Source organism: Cervus elaphus, chromosome 20 (assembly GCF_910594005.1).
Source record: "Cervus elaphus chromosome 20, mCerEla1.1, whole genome shotgun sequence".
Classification (NCBI taxonomy): domain Eukaryota; kingdom Metazoa; phylum Chordata; class Mammalia; order Artiodactyla; family Cervidae; genus Cervus; species Cervus elaphus.
Window position 1 is genome coordinate 37,983,647 of NC_057834.1, and position 23,482 is coordinate 38,007,128.

Sequence of the window (23,482 nt, forward strand, 5' to 3'; positions counted from 1 at the left end):
TGCAGATCAGCTGCATCTTACACCTTTTAGAAAATAAGTACCCAGACATCTGATGTAAACACTAGAGGAAAAACACAGTTACAAAAAACTTCTTAATTAAAAGGGAGAAAATAGAAGGTATCCTCCAGTATACCAACACCATACACTGGTCAAGTCCTCAGAGCTGCTTCACATCTCTCCGCCCAGTAAGCTGGTGTTGTAGGGCAAGCACTGGATTGATACTAAGGGGTACCCACGGCTGGGTGACTGTGTGTTTGAACATGACTGAATTTCCAGCACCAGTTTGCTGACACATCCTTACAAGTAGAGGGCGTGCCTTACTCAAAACATTTGATTCCATCGTTTTTGCTTGTTGGGAAGTTTTCCTTTTTTAACACTGATCTTCGGATTATCCTTGAGATAGTTACTGATGAAAACTTTCTCCATGGAATTGAGCTCCCAAAATATTTCTTTTCTGCCATTACCCTCTTTACTTGGGATTAAGCATTGCTGGAGAGGTTGAGATGATGTTGCTATGTTGATATGAGTCAAACACTGGACCCAACAGTTCAGCTGGTGTTTTTCTGGCAATTCAGTTCTTAAAGTACTTTAGTGGGTTGCCTCTCCTTTTTAAACACTTCTAAGTTTGTTTCACTGTTGTGATAGTCTTCTTCTTCCTTTTGGTATTTTTTTCTTCTGACATAATTACAGATTTAGAGCAAGCTACAAATATAGTACAAAGAATTTCTGTGTCCCCTTTATTCAGATTCCCCAAATGTTAACATTTTTTTCACATTTGCTTTTAAATGTAACTAAATTACATCTAATTTTTTTTCTGAACAATTTGAAAGTAAATTGCAGACCTGATGCTCCTTTACTTCTAAATTTTTCAATGTGTGTTTCCTGGAAACAAGAATATGCTCTTATGTGACCACAGTACAATGATTAAAATCAGCAAATTAACAATGCTACAATAATCTTGAAGCCTTATTCAGTTGTTTCCAATTGTCCCCTTAATGTCTTTTTAGCAAAAGATATCTCAGATCATGCCTTACACTCAAGTGGCCTGCCTCTTTAGTTTCCTTTAATCCAGAATAGTTCCATAGGCTTTGTCTTTCATGACATTTTTTGCTATGTATTTTAAAAGAGTAAAAGCTAGTTATTTTGTATAACATTCTTCCACTTGGGTTTGTCTGCTATTTCCTTATAATTACAATTAGGTTATGAAACTTTTGGCAGGAACTATGTGATGTGTTAATTTAACACCATTATATCAAGAGGTGCATGACATCTATCACTTGGATCATTTAGTTAAAGTGGTGTTTGCTAGATTCCTCTGCTGCTGTACAGATATTATTATCCCTTTTGTGCCCAATAAGTATCTTGTGAGGAAGTACCTTGAGACTATGTAAACATGCTGTTGCTCCTCTTTCTTTGATACACTAGTTTTAGCATTTATTGATGATTCTTGTCTGACTCCATTGTTACTATCATAGTTGCCAAATGGTGATTTTGATGGTGGTTTTAAAGCCATGACCTTTTTCTGACAGTGGTTATTTCCCTAGGAAAACTAGTCCTGCAGGAATTTGTGGCCTGGCGGGAACCCAAGCCTGAATTTTGCCCATCCCCTCTGCTGCCATTCTAACAGCTTTGTCCTTAGGCCCTTGATGGGAAAGAAACCACATTTGAGATGACACAATGTTTTACCTGCAAGTCCACTCATTATTATCCTATGAAAAGTCATGTTTTGGTGGGGAAGTGTTGCATTGACAAGTGTTTTTAAACAACCCAGATGCTAGGGGTTTCCCCACCTCTTTTGGCTCTCCCAGAAATCCACATTCCAACTGTCAAGAGCCTAGTCATGGCCATTCAGTGCATTAACTTTAGTCACAATAATCTAGTATGGCAAATAATTTGGTATCACCTAAAATATGACAAGAAAAGGTTAATCTTCCTCCACCTGGCCTTAAGTAGTTTCAGCCTACAGGGGGAAAGAGTTTTCTCTAACAGGATTACAAAAATGCAGTTTTTTTTTTTTTTCCCTATGCCTTTCATGAGAGAAACCTGGAACAAAATGTTGATCTCTTTTGGGCCTGTGCTTCTCCTAAGGCTCTAAGGAATAATTAGCATGGAGTATAATGTTCCCATTCTGCTAACAGGGCCTCTGGGGCTTTGCTGCCTCCTGGTTTGGCTTTGTTGCTGCTGAATTCTCAGTCGGGAATGGGTTAACTGATACCAGCCAGTCACAGTTCACCGAGGGTCTATGATTTGCAAACCCTCTCTTTTAAAACATTTTTGGTTTACTGAAGAATAGTTGATTTACAGTGTTGTGTTAATTTCTGCTGTACTGTAAAGTGATGTATAACATCAGTTATACACAAACACATATATATACACATTCTTTTTCATATTCTTTTCTGTATGGCCTATTGGATATTGAATCCACAGGATATTGAATATAAATCCCTGTGCTATACAGTAGGGCCTTGTTGTTTATCGATCCTATATATAACAGTTTGCATCTGTTAATCTCAAACTCTCAATCAATCCCTCCCCCACCTGTCTTTGGTAATCACAAGTCTGTTTGTGAGTCTGTTTCTGTGTAAACCCACTCTTTGTATAATTTATAGCATAATTTTCAATTATACAAATAGCCAAGGCTCATTGAAGCTAGCTCAAGTGAGGGGGAGAGAGGGGGAATCATATTTTATTTATTTTTAAAAAGATTATTCTTTTATTCTTGTACCTGGCTGCACCAGGTCTTAGTTGTGGCACTCAGGATCTCCTGTCTTCATTGCATCATCTGAGATCTTTTAGTTGTAATATGTGGGATCTAGTTCCTTGACCAGGGATTGAAGCTGGGCCCCCTGCATCAGGAGTGAGAAATCTTAGCCGCTGAACCACCAGTGAAGTCCCAGGAGTCATATTTTAAAACTACACTGGGAAATGTCCTGGCTATAAAGGACTTAGCAAAAGTATAGCCAAGATTCAACAGAGGCTGAGCTGGGGCTAGACACTCTATTTCTTGAACAGTTGCTCCATTCTTCTCTTTTTGACAGATTTCTCATGTAAGAAGGCTTTTAGAGGTGATAGCAGGTTCTGTTATCTGCTATCTAAACTGTTTTTAGAGGTGATAGATTTCTTCATAGGAAATCTTTTTGTATGGAAAAATCATTCAAAAGCACTTGAGGTAGAAGGTGACACTCCAAAGGGTGCTGGTGAATATACTGGAGACCCTGTGAAAGCCCACTCTCCATCTTTCCTTTTTCCCCATCATAACTCCCACTGCTGTGGGTGAGGACATCAGGCCAGAACGGCAAGATCCAGTCATCATTTTCCAATTTGGGGCTGATCTAAATGGATTCAGGGAGATACTCAGGAGGCAGGTATGGATGTGTACCACCACTATTTGGATTGTAGACAGAAAGTGCCACTGAAACAATGAGGGAGTGGCAAGTTTCAAGAGGCAGAACAGGATACTGAGAGAGGTTATAGGGTCCAGTTGTGTGAGTTTTATATGAACTCCAAAGTGTCACTGCCTTAGAGTTGGTAGATTACCTAATACTACCCAAATGAGCACCAGGAAATGCACAGTCATTCAGATTCATGTCAGTTTTTTGTTTTTTTTTTTTTGACCATGCAGCAAACAGGAAGGAAAAATGACCTCAGCCTAACCGCTCTCACTTTAGAGAGATTGTTTTCAATTAGCAATATCACAAAGTGCGACTGAATGGAGTGTAGAAAATCAGACTTGGTTGTACCAACAAAGAAATTTTCTTGGGGAAATTCTAAAAGAATTTTAAATATAAAAACTGAGCACTTGACTTAAGAAACTAGGAAAAACATTAAACAAAATATTACCAAAAGGAGAATATAATGAGTAAAAACAAAATTTTAGGGATTTCTCTGGTGGTTAAAGACTACACTTTCCAATGCAGGGGATGTGGGTTTGATCCCTGATTGGGGAGCTAAGATCCCACATGCCTCATGGCCAAGAAACAGAACATAAAACAGAAGCAATGTTGTAACAAATTCAATAAAGACTTAAAAAAAAACTTCAATTTGCTATCAATGAATTGATGACCATATTGATGATTAAAACTAAATTATGGATTCTTCAAAAAGTTGAACAAATAGACAAGACCCTGGCAAGGATAAGGAAAATGAAAAGAAAAAAGACAGAACAGAAGGAAATAGCCATACAAATGAGATTAAAAGAATAAGAGACCGGGGCCCCGCCCCCGCCCGCTGTGCGCGCGCTGGCCGGGCAGCATGGCGGCGGCGGCGGGCGCCCCCCAAAAAAAAAAAAAAAAAAAAAAAGAATAAGAGACCTTTAATCAAATTTTATACAAAACATTTTAAATTCTAGGTAAAATGGATGATTTTTAAATGAGTAAAACTAACTCAAGAAAAGTAAAAAGACAACCTATAGAATGGGGGAAAATGTTTGCAAGTCATATATCTGAAGGGACTTGGATTCATAATAAATAATGAACACTTACAACTTAACAATAAAAAAGATAAATAACCCAATTTTAAAATGGGCAAAGGATTTCGGTAGGATTTTCTCCAAAGGGGATATAGAAATGATGAATATCTATACACAGATGAGTGGATAAACAATTTGGTATATCCATACAATGGGATAGTATTTGACCATAAAAAGGAATGAAGTACTGACACATGCTACAACATGGATGAATTGTGAGAACATTATACTGAGTCAAAAAAGCCAGACACAAATGGTCACAAATTCTGTGATTCCATTTATATAAAGTGCCCAGAATAGGCAAATCCACAGAGACAGGAAATAGATTAGTGGTTCCCAGTAGCTGGCTGGAAGGGAAAATTGGAAGTTACTGCTTATGGAAGCAGAGTTGCTTTGTAGGTGATGAAAATGATCTGAAATTAGATAATGGTGATACTTTCAGAACTTTGTGAATATAATAAAAAGCAATGAATTGTACCTGTAAGATACCCTTTCAAAAAGAGTAAATTTTACAGTATGTAAATTATAGCTCATTTAAAAAAAAAAAAAGGAAAAAATAAATACAATGTAATTTCAGTCATAATTCCAGCAACACTGTGTTTTGGAGAGACAACACAAAGGGAAAACAACGTTTTTAAATCTGAAATTCATTTGTAAAAACACACCTGTCAATACAAGCAAAGGAATGTAGGAATATGGGCTTTCCCTAACAGATATTAATGTAGGCATAAAATTGTTATAACGACATTATAGTAAAAGAAAAAATTGATTCATGCAATAGAAAAGTGCAGAAATATGACACATATAATCTCATATAAAGGTGGCATTTGTATGGAAGGGACATTTATTCATTAAATACTGAAGGAAAAACACTATTTATTTGACTTTCAAATGAATTTGTATTCTATTAATCCTATGAGATGTCTTCCCAGGGGGCTCAGTGGTAAAGAACCCGCCTGCCAACGCAGGAGAGGTGGGTTCTATTCCTCGGTGGGGAAGATCCCCTGGAGAAGGAAATGGCAACCCATTCCAGTATTCTTGCCTGGGAAATCCCAAGGACAGAGGAGCCTGGTGGGCTATGGTCCATGGAGTCACAAAGAGTTGGACACGACTTCGCGACTAAGTATCAATCCTACCACAGTGTAAACGTATTTGAAAAATACCATTATATTTCATTTACTCAATCTAGAGACTCCTTGATGCTCCAAGATACCCTACACGCTGGTAATCTCTGGCTTTCCCAATCAACTCAGCCGGTATCCAAGGGCTTTCCGGATCCCGCCCGGCACTCGGCCAGTTCAACCGTTTAAGTAGGCAGATCCAGAACACGGTGTTTCGTAACAAACGCTGGATCACTCCTCCAACCCTCACCCGGACGTTTAGTTTCCGTTTCTTTCAAATACCTGCGTGTAAGCTCCACCAAGTTGAGCACTGTATCTCCTTGCTTATCACACAGTCTTATTCTATGTAATTGCCCGAGTGCCTACCCCGCCACATTATAACTAACAGAGAGGGAGGACCCGCGGCTGGTTTGTCTTTATATGCCTCGCTCTTAAAATGGGGCTAGGCGTACAGCAATGGAGAAAAAAAAAATTCTTGGAATGACCTTTGAGAGGAGGAATCGTTTCCTTTTCCCTAAACATGTAACTGAAACGTGAAGTTCGTAAAAGTCGTGGGAAAGCACTCTTCCAAGCCAGAGGCTGGGACTCCACAGGAATGTAAGTGAATTTGGGGTAAAACCTGTTTAATTCCCAGACTCATGCGTATTGTCTTCTAGGCTACCAACTTGCCCACAGCAAAGATGAATTCTCCTTGCCACATTTCTTCCTTAATATGAGTTTTAGCAGCCATCTTTTTCAAGGGCAAGGCGCAAGCAGGAAGGTCACACCCTAGAGGCTCCCACAACTCCAGATGCCTTGAAATCGGAGTCCAATAGGAATAGACGTTTACACCGGAACCGCTTTGCCTCACGACCGGAAGAGGCTCTGCGTAAGGGCGTTGGGGGCGGAAGTGACGGGAAGGTGGTAGTGGAGTAGTTGGCGGGTGGTTGATCAGACCCGGTCGCCATGTCCGCGGGGAGCGCGACACATCCTGGAGCCGGCGGGTAAAGCTTCGCGGGAGAGGGCATCTCAGGGAGCGTGGGGAGCAGGAGAGGCAGAGGGATCATGGGAAGCAGCGTATGGGTGGAAGGGCCCTGAGGTGGGAAGTGGACATATTGGAGGGCCAGACTTTTGGGGAGAATGGTGGTGAGCAGGCCTGGAGTCCCTGGAAAAGGCCAGCGGGGATCAGAAAGAGGAGAAAAGCAGGGACTTCAGGAAGGCCGAAATAAGGGGGAGGCGGAAACGAGGACGTATGGGACAGAGTGGAATCTTAATAGGGATGACGGAGGAGAAAGGAAGTAGATTCTGGAACGAGGTTGGGAGAAGTATTGGGGGAAATGTTGCAGTAGTTCTCTCGAAGGAGAGATGGTAATTCCATTTCTGATAGGAGAGTCGAAATTGTAAAGGGAACGTGATAGCGGGAAAATAGCGTGTTAAGGCGTCGTAAGGGGAGAAAAATATAACTGAAAGCTTTGATGGGGCCTAATATTTTTTCTTTTACTTCCGTAGGCGCCGCAGCAAATGGGACCAACCAGCTCCAGCCCCCCTTCTGTTTTTGCCACCGGCGACCCCAGGGGGGGAGGTTACCAGCAGTGGGGGAAGCCCGGGGGGCTCCACAGCTGCACCCTCTGGAGCCTTGGATGCTGCTGCTGCTGTGGCTGCCAAGATCAATGCCATGCTCATGGCCAAAGGAAAGCTGAAACCAACTCAGAATGCTGCTGAGAAGGTATTTGAAGTTGAGGGGACTCTGCTAATTGCAGTATCAATGGGGGTTGTTTTGTAATCTTGTAATCTCCCATAACTTGGATGAATGAAAGAGAAAACGGATACAGTAATTAAAGATACTTACATTTGAAATGTATTTGATGATATCTTGTGATTTGTTTTTAGGAGGCAGTTTGATTGGAATTCACTTAGTTCGGTTTTAGTTCTATGTATATAATTATCTAAAGCAGTGGTGTAATATGTTTTTTGATAGCATGTACGTTTTCCCTGAAGTCAAAAGAGAAATTCAGATAAATCGTGTGGTTTAAATTGTCGTGTCGAGTTAAAAAGCTGTAGATTCAGATATCTAATGACTGTCTAACTGAAGTGCAGTTAAACATGAACTAAAATGATTAATTGATATGTGAGTTGTTTTGCTGTTTTCATACAAATTAGGAAATTATTTGGTCATTTTATAAAATCTTTGTTATAACGAGAAGCTTACAACTGAAATGGGTCTGAACTTTGAAGCGTTTATCTTGCTGCAGAATGCAAGAATTTTCCTATAGAATAAGGAGTACAGTTCTGTTTATGTTGCTAGAATGCATGCTTTGCCCTCAGGGGGAAAAAACAACCTTGCGACAAGTATGGAGTGGATTATTGTCACCAGTTTATAATATGGAAAATTAGGTTCATGAATGGAAAGTTAACTTGTCTTAGATCTGTACATGGTAGACACAGATGCCTTACTTCAGTGTCACCTCAGACTCTGGGTGTTTAGCTTTTGTTTGAAAGCCTCTGGAGTTGGAGAATTCAGTTTGTTCCAAGACAGCCTATTCCGTTGTAGTTTTCTTTTTTTTCCCCTGTTGTAGTTTTCATGTGAAAAACAATTATTTTGGTTTAATTAAAATTGCCTTCCTTGGTAGCTGTGAAGAGTTCTGCTTGAAAACGCAATGCGTGTGAGGTGATGGATATGTTAATTAGTGTGCGGTAATTATTTCATACTGTGTGTATGTGTCTATATCAAAATGTAACATTGTACACCTTAAATGTTTACAGTTTTGTCAGTTGTACTTCAATAAAGCTGGGTGGGCTGGGGGAAGAAAGAAAATGCAATTCCTCAGCCTTCCACTTTGTCAGTAAGATAACATCATTTATCAGTAGGCCAGAAACTGTGTGGATGTTTTAATGCTTGAGTTCTGTGGATTTGGCGAAAACTTTCAGCAAATTGGAAGTTTGTTATTCATTGTATTTTTTTGGTTGAAAAGATCCGTGTGAGTCAATTATTTCTTTCTAAAATCTAGAAGAAAATACTAAAAGTACATTGATAGAGATGGATGCTTGAATGTTAAAATTGTTGATATTGATGTTACTCATTTAGACTCATTTTTTCCTCTAAAAAAGTAATCTCTAAAATGGTAATTGAACCCAGCAGAAGGCAGCATGGTGCATGAGTACTGGATTTAGAATCAGAATGCCTACGTATGAAACCTAGAACCCCCAGTTACTGGTTGTAAATTTTAAGACTTAGTTCCTCAGTCATGTTGCCCATTTCAAGTGCTCAGTCGATGTGTGTATGGCGGCCCCCATATTGGACTGGCAAGTGGATAACAAAGTTCTGTTGGACAACACTTGATACGTACCTTTAAAGGTATAAGGATTCAGTGAGATAAGGTGTGTAAATGCATTCTGAAAGTCAGTAAAGGAAAAGAGATATTGTTGAGTTTCGTTTACTTCCACATTTTAAAAATACCTAATGTGCAAATAAATAATCTGTATTTTACCTTCCTTGTGCTGTCCACGGCAACTAAGGGTTGGGGAAGGCTATCTTGAGGTTAAAGTTTTTGAGATAACACTCAAATTCAGCTATCTGGAGTTACCTGTAATTTATTTTAATTATTTTAGGGGGCCATGACACACAACTTGTGGGATCTTAATTCCCCAACCTGGGATTAAACCCAGGCCCCCAGCAGTGAAAGCTTTGCATCCTAACCACGAGACCACCAGGGAATTCCCTGTAGTTTATTTTTTAATTTTTTCTATTTTATTAACTTTTTTAAAAATTATAGTTGATTTACAAAGTTATGCTAATTTCTGCTGTACAGCATTTTTTTCCATTTTATTTTTTATTAAAGTATAGTTGATTTTACAGTCTTGTGGATTTGCCCATAGTTTAAATTGAGAGAAAACAGTCAGGTTTTAGAATCTTGCTTGTCTTTTCATTCATTCTCTTTGTTCTTCCTTAATAGAGAGTTATGGGATGTGAACTGGATACAATATAAGGATTTCTGAGGTTTCTGTAGGAATAGAATTTTTTTATGTTGTGTAGGTCACATTGCAACCCTAGTTTTGGCACACAGGCAGCTTTCTATTACACAGATGAGATGTGTGAGGGCTCCGGTTGTGCATGGACTCTACCCTACCTTATATTTTACTACACCTATAGCTATCTTAATTGAGCAGTAAAGCATCATAACTTGGCCTTTAATTTTCCTTTTGGAGATTGCAGCTTTTAGTCCATAGCATTTCTGTAATCATATGGTCATAAAAATGCACACAGGGCCAAGGTTACAAAGATATCTAATGATGGCCTTCAAGTAAATTGACTGTACTTGGTGTCATTTTATGGAGGTTTTGTTTGCTTTTTATTTTGTTTATGACTAATGACCAAGGAATATTTCCAGGTGTGTTTGCTAGGTAGAGGGGATTGGTAAGGAGTTAGTGGCACTTGGGAAGGTATCGTTTTAAATTGAACAGCAAAAAAAAAAAAAAAAATTAAATAAACTGAACAGCAAAGTGATTATTTCATCATATGAACTTTTTAATGTAATTTCTCCTGTTACAGCTTCAGGCCCCTGGCAAAGGCCTAACTAGCAATAAAAGCAAGGATGACCTGGTGGTGGCTGAAGTAGAGATCAATGATGTGCCTCTCACATGTAGGAACTTGCTGACCCGAGGACAGACTCAAGATGAGGTACGGAGATGTTGGGCCTCTGTGGGGAAGGTGGTGGGTGGATGTAGTGTCAGGAAAACAAGGCCTTTAAACACAAACAGGAGTCAGATTTTTTATTAGTGGTTTTGGGTCTGCAAAGTCAGGATTGGGTTTAACTGTGAAAGAACTTACTCATGAAGGTAAAGAAACAGATGGGGTGAATTCCTTGAGTTAGTTTGGGTAAGAAGCAATAAAATTAAAATTTCAGATAATAGGAGAGAACTCACTCCTGCATATTGATGGACTGAATAAATGGGGAAAATCTATCCTGCTGCCTGTCATTGAACTCAACGAATTGCCAAATTGTCTAATGCATTGTTTGCTTTTTAGATCAGCCGGCTTAGTGGGGCTGCAGTGTCAACTCGAGGGAGGTTCATGACAACTGAGGAGAAGGCCAAAGTAGGACCAGGGTATGTATGCATGTCCTATACTTTGGGGAAGAGTTGGACGTAGGACTCACATGAGCTTCATATTTGTCATTTGTAGGGAATATGTGTACATGTTTGGTTAGTAGCTGTACACAAGCGTGTGTGCATGCAGTCACTTTATAGCAGAATTTGAGACATCTCAGATGTAAGAAGTATTGGCAGCTGTTTCTTTCCTTTTGCTGTTTGTTTTTTTACTTCACAATTAATGCTTGTACTGGAGGAAATAAGTTAGAGTCAACTGTGACAGAAGACAGTAGTTGTTAATATTTAATGTATATCTAAATTTTTTTCTACGGAAATATTTCCCCCCACAAGTGGGTTCCTACTTTGTCATAATCTCCCTTTTAGAAAAATCCTTTTATCAGATTCTTCATTACCACTGTGATGATTATAGGTTGTAGGTTGTCCATATAAAGGTTTCATCTCAGTTTAGTTTCATTACTTCCATTATCCAGTTTTTTAGGGCAGGTATTCAGGCAGTGCAACATTTTTCATATTGGTTTAAACTAAATATAATTAGGAGGCAAAATTTGCTCTCTACCCCAAGCTAAGACTGTATTTTAACCTTGTATATGTGCTGGTTGCTATTTTAAACATTTTTTTCTTTAAACACAGTTATATTTTGCCTACAGCTTTTTATTAGTATGATTGTTGATCACTTTATTATTATAATCACAGTTTAAGTGAGTTTATGGTTTTGTTTTATTTTTGGCTGTATTGGGTCTTCATTGGACTTTAGTTGCAGCAAGCAGGAGCTGCTCTTTGTTGTGGTGCATGGGCTTCTCATTGTGATGGCTTCTCATCTTGCAGAATATGGGCTCTAGGTGTGTGGGCTTCAGTAGTTGCTGCCCACTTGGTTGGTTAGTTGCTTAGTTGCTCTGCAGTGTGTGGAATCTTTCCAGGCCAGGGATCAAACCCATGTCCTCTGTATTGGCAGGCATATTCTTAACCACTGAACCACCAAGGAAGCCCCATGTTATGTTTAGAGTCTAAAGAGTCTTCTCAGTTGGGTATGGACCTTTAAAGAAATATACGTGTGTGTATATATATGTATATACACATATATATATGCCACCACTCTTGTCACATTAGGTTGGATAGCCAAGAGCCCATTTGCCCATAACTTACTCGACAGCCAACAGAAAGAAATTCTGTTCTCAAACACTGGGTTATCCAGAAGACTAGAGATTAATGTTCATGAGCCTATAAGAGCGTATTTGATTCCTGTGTGGACCCATTTACTATAAGCAGCCAGCAAAGTGTATTCATTCGCCAGCTGTAAAACCATGTTCTTAGAAATTTTACTAGCAGCAGCCATTTTCATGTATATGGTTTCCTTTACTTATTTGGAAACATATGAGTGATACAGATTAGGTTTGCTGACCCATTTGACCCTTTGGTTGTGACCAGCTTGCTATTATCATTGTAATATTTCTCTTTATAGGGATCGTCCATTGTATCTTCATGTTCAGGGCCAGACACGGGAATTAGTGGACAGTAAGTAATTGTTTTGACTCACACACTGCTCTTTTTGAAAAAATATTATACATAATAAGTTGGCAAACTGTTCCTGATGGCTGTTCTCACTCTTCTTTATGAACTACTCATGAATATATTTGGGTAATCTATAAAATGGATTAAAAACACAAGTAACTGAGGATTGGCCTGTGTTTATCATTGTTGTTTATCTGTTTGTTCATTTCTTTTGTGTAGTACCTTACTGTCTGTGTTTTTCCCTAGGAGCTGTAAACCGAATCAAAGAAATTATTACCAACGGGGTAGTCAAAGCTGCAACAGGGACAAGTCCAACTTTTAACGGTGCAACAGTCACTGTCTATCACCAGCCAGCACCCATTGCACAGCTGTCTCCAGCTGTTAGCCAGAAGCCTCCCTTCCAGTCAGGGGTATGTTTTATGGAGATATCATTAACAGTGTTGTCATTTCTGTAAAAATGATATATACCAAATACTATAGGGAGTATGAAGAAAAAAATTAAACCCTGAAGTTGCAACCTAAAAGTTACCCCCTTTGATAATCCTATTAACGGACCATTTAGGTTACTGAGAGGTAGTGAACATCTGAACACACATCTCTTTATATTGATACATTCTAGATGTCAACTTAAAAGAAAATGCATAACATGAGAGTTGAGAGTTAAGTTTTATTTGGACCAGAATGAAAACTGTAGCCCGGGAGATAGTACCTCAAATAATTCTCAGAGACTGTTCCAGAGAGATAGAGGGGGAGGACAGTATATATGTGATTTTGGTAAACTGGGAGTACATGTAATTAAGCATGTTTATTTTTTAGAAAGTTCTTCTGGTCTCATAAAGCTTCTGCTAGTCACGAGAAATAGTCATCACCGTGAAGGATTTTAGTGCTTTTCTGGTACAAGAAGATGTAAAAATTAGAGTCATAGAATCAGCTCTTGAGAATAGCTAGCTATCTGAAGACCTGTCCTGCCAGTTTTCTGGGAGTGCAAGAGTGCCTCATTTCTATTTTCCACCCTGAACTCCTTTCAGAGGGTATTGAAGGCCAGCAGTGGCAGCAGCACATGATTTAATCCTTGTAGAGGAAGATGGTAAGCACCCATGGCAAGTGCCAGTTTGTGGTTGATGTAGAAAAGGGACTGACAGATCAAACAGTACACATATTGTGCAATTTGAAGTTAGTGGTTTGGTTTACCTTAGTAAACTTAACTGGAGGACTAAGAAGGCTGAGTCTGATGAAGCAAGACTCTGCTGATACAATCCTCCTAGAAAAAAAGGGTTGGAGAGAGCAGCCCTCCGTGTGTTAGAGAACATCACAGGGTTGACTGTACTGCCCGACATTCTGCTCCAGTTTCACAGGAAACTGTCTGCTATTTCTTGTACAGTAAGTGGATATACCTACTCAGTATTGAATCTTGGGTTTTCACTTCTTAAATAGATTTTACTGAACAGAGTAAGATGTTAAGGTTGTAGGTATGTACATGGAATATGTAGTTTGTGTTTAAGCAACTTGATAGGGTTTATTTTTTAGGTTCATGGTAGGAATTAAGGAGGGAGGGTCTTTATTCTGGAAGTGATTGAAAGTATCTGGAGGATTAAAGTATTTTGCCTAATAATTTTCATTTTAAGGATTTATTTGTGTATTCTGTTTTAATTAGAGGTATTCTGTTCTTCTGCAGATGCATTATGTTCAAGATAAATTATTCGTGGGTCTTGAACATGCTGTGCCCACTTTTAATGTCAAAGAGAAAGTGGAAGGTCCAGGCTGCACCTATTTGCAGCACATTCAGATTGAAACAGGTGCCAAAGTCTTCCTACGAGGGAAAGGCTCAGGCTGCATTGAGCCAGCATCTGGCCGAGAAGCTTTTGAACCTATGTACATTTACATCAGGTATGGATGGATAGGGCCAAGGACATTTAGATACTTGTCAGCTGATCAGTACAGGCAGAAATGACTCAAGAGGAGCAAGAGAATATGAGCTTAATACGTAATAGCATTAGGAACTTAAGTAAATAATAGCAGTAATCACTTTGTAATTAATAAAAACTGAAGTAGAGGTGTGATTGGATTTTTTAGTATTTACATCTTTGGGTTTTATAAGAGTCTGTGATCATAAAATGAGCTGCAATAAGCTGAAAATAACTTTGATTTAAACCTATGACAATATTAATACATTTTAAAATAATTTTAGTGATCTTTAAGTAGATTTTGTTTATATCAAGAAATACCATTACTCAAAGGAGACCATAACATTTGTGGCAATGATATTAGTTATACCTTGAAGGGCTTAAGGACTATTTTTGTGTTTCTGTTTTGTGATATTCAGAAACTTAGATTTGTGCTACATTGACTATACTGCATTTATAAAACAGCATACAAAGTGGAAGCAGAATTCTGTATCTTTTCTTTTTCTTTGCTTCAAATTTATTGGTTCTTACGTCTTTACAGTCATCCCAAACCAGAAGGCCTAGCTGCTGCCAAGAAGCTCTGTGAGAATCTCTTGCAAACAGTAAGTTACATTTATCTGTCTGAAACTCATTTAGAAGATCTACTGCCATCTTGGACTGTGTCTTAGTTATTTTTCTACCTGTATGAGTTTCCTAGGCCTCCCCTATCAAATTCCCACAAACCAGATGACTTAAAATGGCAGACCTTTATTCTCTCACAGTTCAGGAAGCCAGAAGTCCAAAATCAAGGTGTGGGCAAGCTTGGTTCCTTCTGAAGGCTCCAAGGGAGAATCCATTCCATTCCTCTCAACTAGCTTGTTAATAATTAACCTGCAGTCCTTGGCATTCTTTGCCTTGGGTCAGCTTAACTCTGCCTCCATCTTCACCTGGCCTTTCCTGTGTCTCTCATATCTCCTCTCATAAGGAGGAGGAGATTGATTTTACGGTCCACTCTTATCCAGCATGACTGCAACTTAATGATCTCCATCTGTAAAGACATTGTTTCCAAACAAGGTCATATTCCAGTGTTTTTGGCAGTCATAAATTTGGTAGGGGGTGGGAACGACACTTCAAACTACTGCATTATTCCAGCAACTGATCCTCTCTGTAAGGAAGTCAGACTCCCCCAGCCAGGGTCACTGTTGACTTGCATCTCTTCTTCAAGAGCTGTTTCAGTATGACATTCCACTGTATAGTATCATACAGTCTCAGGGTTGTCACTTATTTAAATACTGCTGTTAATCCTGGTCAGGTTGTTTATGATCTGAATTCCAAATTTGATATTAGCTTTAGATGAAGTATGGGTTGAGTTATCATAGTTGAAAACTAGTTATCCTTTGGGGTATCCTTTGGGCTTCTTTGACTATCCATTCTGTTTATTCTATAATCAAATAACCAGAAGTTAAACCATAGGATTTTTTATAGCACCTAAACGAAATAAGGTTCGAGGGGTTGAATATGTTCAATCTTGAGTTATTTGGTAATTTAAGGAATTTGGTATCAGGCATCTCAGGATGAAGCTGTTGTTCTCTTTGCTTTTGTAAGGTAACCTGATTTACCAACCTTTGTATCATATAACTTCTTGACCAGTTCCTCATCTTAAAGTTAGACTTAGTAAGATCCTTATGATGAAGAACTATATCGAAGAGGTAATAAACCTTCATTAAACCATGAACTCTTGAGAGCAAATTACCCAGTAAATGAATGGTTTCTCTACAGTTAAACAGAAAACTTAGAAATATCTTAACTGCTTAATTTCTGTGGCTCTGTGAATGATTTTCTACCCTAGAATTGGGTCAATTTGGGGGGGTTAGGATGCTCCCCTCAAATTGCTTCCCTTGTGGCTCAGCTGATAAAAAAATCTGCCTGCAATGTGGGAGACCCTGGTTCCATCCCTGGGTTGGGGAAGATCCCCTGGAGAAGGGAAAGGCTACCCACTCCAGTATCCTGGCCTGGAGAATTCCCATAGTCCATGGGCTTGCAGAGTCAGACATGACTGAGTGACTTTCATTTCTCTTAGGGTGCTCCTGTTGTCCATGTCTCTTGTTCCCAAAACCTGGGTTAGTAATTTATTGGTGTGCCTTATTAAAATTGTTTGTGTGTGCTCAGTTGTGTCTGACCTTTGGTGATCCCATGGACTGCAGCCCACCAGACTCCTCTGTCCGTGGGATTCTCCCAGCAAAAATACTGGAGTAGGTTACCATCTCCTCCTGCAGGGGATCTTGCTGACCCAGGGAATCTAATCCATGTTTTCTGCGTTGGCAGGCAGATTCTTTACCACTAGGCTACCTGGGAGGCCCCAGAATTTAGATTAAACAAATCTAATAAATTTGATTGAAACACTGATGGAGATGTTTTGGCTTCTAATTTGCTTTGATCCTAGAATTATATATCCTTATATATACTAAGTGAATTGAGACTGCTCCATATTGATTTGTCTCCCCTTCACTTTGCAGGTTCATGCTGAGTACTCTAGATTTGTGAATCAGATCAATACTGCTGTACCCTTACCAGGTGTGTATGTCTTGAAGTGTTTAAAAAGTATTTTGGTAGTGATATTAATGAATAAAGTAAGATATGCGAAGTTAAAGTAACTGTGCCAGGGCACTAATGATATTCCCTTTAATGTAGGGTAATTTGGAAAGCCATTTGTGCCTCAGTAGTTTTCTTCCCTAGAGATTAAGTTTAATATTCGGCTAAAATGTCTCGTTCTGCTGCAGCTGATTAAACACTTTTTTTCTTCCCCCTCAGGCTATACACAACCCTCTGGTATAAGTAGTGTCCCTCCTCAGCCACCATACTATCCATCCAATGGCTATCAGTCTGGTTACCCTGTTGTTCCCCCCCCTCAGCAGCCAGTCCAGCCTCCTTACGGAGTGCCAAGTATGGTGCCACCAGCTGTCTCTCTGGCACCTGGAGTCTTGCCAGCACTGCCCACTGGAGTTCCACCTGTGCCAACACAATACCCGATAACACAAGTGCAGCCTCCAGCTAGCACTGGACAGGTAGGATGCCAGGATGTGGAATCTGAGACTGGTGAACCAGGAAAAATCGGGGTAGGGAGGGGGTGGGAAGGCAGGGGTATTGTTCGGAAGCAATTAGAATTCGAGGTGTTTCTTCCTGTGTTCCCACCGTTGAACTACCTGAATACTTTGGAATAGTGTATACATGTGTATATTTATCCTAAAGTTTACAGTTTTATAACTTTTGCCACCAAATACTGCTTTAGAGCACAAGTTGTCGAGCTTTTCACGAAGGGCTGGAAGATATGTATTTTAGGCTTTGGGGGCCATATAGTTTCTGCCATAACTACTGCCCTCTTGCTGTAGCGGAAAATCCATCGCTACACTAGGAAATGGATGAGTGTGACCATGTTCTAATAAAACTTGATTTACAAAAACAGATAGCAGGCCTGAATCATAGTTTACCTGTCCTGGGCTTTGCAGTGTTAAAGTTCTCGTGGATTAGGGCTGGCATACCACACTCATTTAAATGATTGGAACTGATTTGCTAACCTCAGAAGAAATATATCATATACAGGTGTTCTAGGCCAAGAGGTATGTGAGCTTCCTAAATGAAAGGATTATAAATGCTGGTATATGTTTCTCAAGCTAGGAAAGAAGCTAGAATTTTAGGAAAAGAATAAGTAGCCAGCTCATTTAGGTTATGTACCCTTCTTCTTACAGGCAGGGGAAAGACTAATGAAAGCATGGTAATGGATTTATGGCAGGTCCTCCTTGGTGGGCCTCTCATAGTGTACCCATGCCAGAGAAAACAGCCTCGAACCATTGCCCAGTCTCTCTACCTGTGGGCTGTGAGCACTGAAAGCGGTTGTACAGTGAAACCGAAAATAGGCTTATGAACTCAATTCTGTTTGTGGTCCCCTAGTCGTAATTATTTTACCTTATATTTAGGCAGAGCTATCATTCTACAGCTTTGAGCCACATTCTCTTGTAACTGGGAAGCAATATAGCAGAATGGTTAAGGGTATGGGTTTAGAGAGACTGGCAGAGTCCTTGATGCTTCCCCATTGTTGAGCTGTGTGATCTTGGCTGAGAACTTAATCTATCCAGGCTTTAGTTTTCCTTGTATATAAAATGGCATAATCATTATATCCCAGAGTTGCAAGGATTAAGTAAGCAGTCAATAAATATTAGCTGTTACTAATGAAAGTTTTCCTTTTAGAAGTGCTTGTTTTCTCTAATATATCTATCTTTTCCTTTTCGGAACAACCTCTTAAAACTATTGTACTTGTTCTTGACATAGTTTACCCATGGAAGTGATAGATGAAGTTGCATTTGCCACACAAGCCTTAGCAGCATTTATGATCCAGAAAGAGCTAATTACATTGATTAAAGGGCTTTAAATAAGAGAATGTTCTTGCTTGAGAACTTCTGAACTAAGTAAGTGACTGGAGTGTCTATTGTTTGTTCATGATCATGTTTGCTCCTAATGGCAAAAATGTGCAGCAGGTTTTTCCTGAGAGTTCAAAGCATTGTAGAGTTTTTCAGTTTGATGTTCGCTGCCATGAAGGTAGGAAGACTAGGTGATGCTGTTACCAAATTATGCTTGAAGGAAACTTAGGACCAGAAGATGAAAGATTGATATGCATCATATTGATCACTAAAGTATATTGTAAACATCCTTTAGTTATTTGTTAGTTGGGCATTCTCACACTTTTTCCTCCTTGGTTTGTTTTGGTCCCAGAGTCCGATGAGTGGGCCTTTTATTCCTGCTGCTCCTGTCAAAACTGCCTTGCCTGCTGGCCCCCAGCCCCCACCCCAGCCCCAGCCCCCACTCCCAAGTCAGCCCCAGGCACAGAAGAGGCGATTCACAGAGGAGCTGCCAGATGAACGAGAATCTGGACTTCTTGGATACCAGGTTAAATAAAATATCCTATCTTACTTTTCTCATCTTATCTTACTGTATTCTCCCTTTAAAGAAAGATAAGTTCACATCTGTGTCAACTGTCCTCCCAATACTAGGATTTCTGCATTCTGGAATCCATTTAAATGAGATATTTATCCTTAGGGATTAAGTTAAGCCCAGGGTGATTCCCTTTGAGTGGGTTTTGTCTTTGGGTCAGTGTGATAAGAGAATACAAAGCTCTCCACCTAGAGAGAAGTCGCCTATGACTAGCATCTGGAAGTTCTGTAGAATTCTGCACTTCCTCTTTATACAGCAGACTCTTGAAAGCCTCTTACAGCTTGTAGTGAAATGAGTAGGGAAGAACTGTTACTGTACCAATATATGGTTTGTATTTAAAACCTTGGCACTGTTCTTTTTCTCCTTGCTAAACAAGAGGGTGGTGTCATTCCCCAATTCCTACACCCCTGAAAAAACGATAGCCAGAAATGCAGTGATTCTGTGCATGGATGTGATTATAAACTCATTCACTGATGAGTCTTTCTAGATTATTAAAATACATAGTTTTGGTACAGTCTTGTTTTACCCAGAGAAGTACTTTGCCAGAATCCTCTGAAGCATTCTTTGAACCAAATATTCTTTGGAGCATTTTTGTAGTTTATAACTAGATTTATACAAACCAGTTAAGTCATAAATAATTGAAAACATAAAGACATAGCATAATGAAGCACAAAATCTCTGGCCAAGTCCTACAGAGAAAAGTAATAGTCTGTGCTCTGAGTATAGTTAACTCCAAATCCCAGAGAGCTGTGTAGTACAGCGCTCTGCAGTTTATCAGAAAGATGAGGCACTTGACAGTTACGTTAAGGAGCTAAAGTCACTACAGCAGTTGTAGATTTGCTAATGCCACTGTATTTTTCTGCTCATAGCATGGACCCATTCATATGACTAATTTAGGTACAGGCTTCTCCAGTCAGAATGAGATTGAAGGTGCAGGATCGAAGCCGGCAAGTTCCTCAGGCAAAGAGCGCGAGAGGGACAGGTAAGTTAGTTGGAACATGATTATATGTGTCTGTTCAGATGGCTTAATGTGAATAATGAGTGTTGCTATGAGCACCCATGTTAAACAAATGAAATCATTTGGATCAAATAATCTGTTCATTGTAATGGGTGCAGTAATGGAAAATACGATGATATCCCTTACACAGTCTTAGAATCACTTATACTCAGCCTTGAATAGTTCAGTACTTGATTATTCAGGTATCTTCCTTTCCTTTTTTTTGTCTGTGTCTTAGCCATTTTCCTGAGGATAGACAGTAAGAGAAGTATTACACAATGAAACCATTTTTGCTACGTAGAATCATAGAGTATCATGGATGGAGGTACTTGAATGAGAGTCCAGCCTGCCACCCAGGGCTTGGATTCTCTCCTGTGTTACGTCAGCCTTCACGAGATGGAGCTGGTTTTCATCACAACAGTTCATTCTTTCATATTCATTCATTCTGGTTTTCTTTTCCATAAGAATATCATACTTTAGTTCTTTTTTTTTTTCATACTTTAATTCTTGATGCATCATTTCATATAAACTGCCTAGAAATATGTGCTGTGATTGGCAAATCCCATTAGTGGATATACCATGTTTTACAGTAGTTGAAAGTATACAAAGGCATATTCAAACAGGACAGTTGGGACAAGTTTTTTTCTTTTATCTTGAAGTATAGTTTATAATGTTGCATTAGTTCTAAGTGTACAACAAAGTGATTCACTTGCTGTACATACATATCTATTTTTTTTTTCAGTTTCTTTTCCCTTTGAAATTATTCCGTAATGTTAAATATAGTTCCCTATTACAACTTTAATTTCTGTTTATTTACTCATTCTGTTATATCTTTATAATCTTACAACTTTTGTTTTTGGCCACACTGCGTGGCTTGTGAGATCTTAGTTCCCTGACCAGGGGTTGAACCCGGGGCACTGCAGTGAAAGTGTTGGGTCCTAGCCACTGGACTGCCAGGAAATTTCCTAATCTTAGAACTTGATAATAGCTTGAAGAATAGGGTGTCAGGTAGAAAGGGTTGAAATTAATGGTTAAAATGAACTTTTATTTGCAGATTGTATTGTTATTCAATTTGTTATCTACTGGAAAGGTTGAATGTGTCTGAAAAATTATTTTTAACTTTTAACAGGCAGTTGATGCCTCCACCAGCCTTTCCAGTGACTGGAATAAAAACAGAGTCTGACGAAAGGAATGGGTCTGGGACTTTAACAGGGAGTCATGGTGAGTAAGGTGTAGCTGGGGGAGCAAGGGAATGGCTAAGACTGGTCTTAAGCTATTAGTTTTCTAATCTGATATTCATTCAGGTTGACTTATTCAGGTGTTTAATCCAACCTCTATAATCTGTTGGCTAATGAGAATACTTTTTTTTGTTTGTTTGTTTATAAGGACATCATATAGTTACACAGCCTTTTATTTTCAACCGACGTGTGTCTAGAAAAGAGTCAGTCGACTTACATTTTATACATAGCATCAGTGACATTTAGGAAAAAGTAATGATTGGTAGGTCATTTCAAAATTTTGTTGCCTTTGTTGTTTGACTACCTGGAGGTAACCTGATGCAGACTAAAAAGATTTTTGTGTTGGGAGCTGAGCTACCTCTCACCTTATATCTCTTATTTATTGGTTGGGAATGGTCAACCAGTGTCGTTTTTAAAATGTTGCTTCTTAGTATCTCAGAACTCTAAATTTGGAGAGGTCCATAAATGGGATTAAGTTTTTTGTTCTTTGCCTATAGTCATAAAAATGAACGAAGAAAAATGAACAGAAGAAAATACATTTTTTTCTTTTCTTCTTTTAACTTTTTAAAGGTGAAATATTAGACTCCAGAGACTGACTTGCTAACTTTCCTTTTTTTTTTTCCTTTTTTTTTTTGTGTGTGTGTTTCTTTTTTCTTTCTCTGTTTTCTTACATGGTTCTGGTGGATTCACATTTGCTGATGCTGGTGCTGTTTTTCGTGTGATCTTCAACGTTTTTGGGTGACCATTGACCCTGTGACCTCAAAATGGTGTCCAACTAACCACAATTAACATCTTTTTTTTAATTAACGAATTTATGGTATTATCTTTTTTTTTCTTCTTGGTGGGGAATGGGGTTGGGGTTATTTTTCTCTCTTCTAGATTATCCAGTCAAGAAAATGAAAACTACAGAGAAGGGGTTTGGCTTGGTGGCTTACGCTGCAGATTCATCTGACGAAGAGGAGGAACACGGAGGTCATAAAAATGCAAGTAGTTTTCCACAGGGCTGGAGTTTGGGATATCAGTATCCTTCATCACAACCACGAGCTAAACAACAGATGCCATTCTGGATGGCTCCATAGGCAACAGTGGAGCAGAGATTTGAGCCTTGGTGACTCTCTAGCAATAATGCATGCGTTTGATTTAATAAGACTCTGGGGCCTGTACGGGGAACCATCTTGGACTTTTGCAGAAGTCAGTGATGGGGGGAAAAAAAGTCAGTGATGAGTGTGCCCTTTCTTAAAGGGTTTCCATTCTTTTTTAAAGAAAATCCTTATTTCTGCAGTGACATAGAATCTGTTAAAATTTACTTAGAATTACAAATTTGTCTCAAGCTTTTTAACAGTTGGTGAAATGTGCTTGTTCAACAGGGTCATTTCAATATACCCTTGACCTGGTCCAGTCTTTTCCAAATGAATAGCCCCTATTCTGACATAAAGCAAGTTTTATTTGTATTTTACTACTGTTTGGTCAATTTTGATAATAACTGGTTCCAAACAAAGCCTTACTATTTATTAGTGGGGAAATGATTTTAAGACCATCCTTTCCTTTCAGTACTTAAATCTAAAAACCTCCTCATCCCTATTTCATTTTTTGGATTCTTTGTTTTGGAAAATGCAGTTTTACTAATGCAGAACTGTTGGATATAGCTGAATCCTGGGATATTGAAGGATTTTTTCCATTGGGATGATCCAAAGCTGGTACCTTTCAGGCACTCTTGTCTCAGATAGCCATTGCTGTTTTTACTGCCCGTCTAAGCTCCTTGTCTTCAACTGGGTCTGAGAAAATTACTTGATCAAAAGCTGGTCAGAACTCATCACAGAAATGACATCCAATGGTCTGTCTCTCTGAGAACTGGTTGCAGCTAAAAATAGAGAGATTTGACTGCTTGGAATAGAATGGTGGACTTAGTGACTGAAATTGCAACTTGTCCTTTTTCTTGGCATTACAGGTTTTGCCAAAAGAACTTTTTTGTATCAAATATTGATGTGTGAAAGTGAAGGAGCTAGTCTGCTGAACCAGGAGTAGTTTGAGATACTGAACTGTCATTTTTGCACATTTGAATACTTTGCAGACTGGCTTTGTATAAACGTATCCTCTGGTTTCCTATATGTTGTAAATATTTAGATCATAATTTCATTATAAATAAATGTATAAATATTCTGCTTGTGGTTTCTTTGTTCTTTATTCTACAA

At 39.0% G+C, this 23,482-nt stretch overlaps 1 protein-coding gene and 2 non-coding genes across 6 annotated transcripts; all 3 read left to right on the plus strand.

Moving 5' to 3' along the window:
- The first annotated feature begins 6,441 nt into the window (after nucleotides 1-6,441).
- On the plus strand, nucleotides 6,442-23,450 carry KHDC4 (KH domain containing 4, pre-mRNA splicing factor). 4 transcript variants are annotated; one of them, XR_006335653.1, is made up of 14 exons: nucleotides 6,442-6,572; nucleotides 7,078-7,294; nucleotides 10,118-10,246; nucleotides 10,595-10,674; nucleotides 12,137-12,189; nucleotides 12,433-12,596; nucleotides 13,862-14,073; nucleotides 14,632-14,692; nucleotides 16,586-16,643; nucleotides 16,881-17,134; nucleotides 18,837-19,010; nucleotides 19,953-20,037; nucleotides 21,182-21,273; nucleotides 22,170-22,226. XR_006335653.1 is itself a non-coding variant. In XM_043876431.1 (14 exons), the coding sequence occupies exons 1-14, from the start codon at nucleotides 6,535-6,537 to the stop codon at nucleotides 22,367-22,369; spliced, it is 1,845 nt and encodes a 614-aa protein (XP_043732366.1). In that variant the 5' UTR covers nucleotides 6,442-6,534; the 3' UTR covers nucleotides 22,370-23,450. The 4 variants fall into 4 exon arrangements, 3 of the variants coding, with proteins under 3 accessions (XP_043732366.1, XP_043732367.1, XP_043732368.1); XM_043876431.1 differs by having other exon boundaries at nucleotides 19,925-20,037; nucleotides 22,170-23,450; XM_043876432.1 differs by having other exon boundaries at nucleotides 21,182-22,312.
- Nucleotides 13,391-13,525, plus strand: LOC122678551. The gene has a single exon (XR_006336208.1).
- Nucleotides 17,837-17,970, plus strand: LOC122678547. Its single transcript, XR_006336205.1, has one exon. It is a non-coding gene; the product is annotated as a small nucleolar RNA SNORA42/SNORA80 family (small nucleolar RNA).
- Nucleotides 23,451-23,482: the final 32 nt, after the last annotated feature.

Bases quoted from the DNA above. Each gene is read 5' to 3' on its own strand.
- KHDC4 (XM_043876431.1), top strand. From the start codon at position 6,535: ATGTCCGCGGGGAGCGCGACACATCCTGGAGCCGGCGG. The intron at 12,597-13,861 runs GTATGTTTTATG...GTTCTTCTGCAG, and splicing joins AGCCTCCCTTCCAGTCAGGG to ATGCATTATGTTCAAGATAA. The intron at 20,038-21,181 runs GTAAGTTAGTTG...AACTTTTAACAG, and splicing joins AAAGAGCGCGAGAGGGACAG to GCAGTTGATGCCTCCACCAG.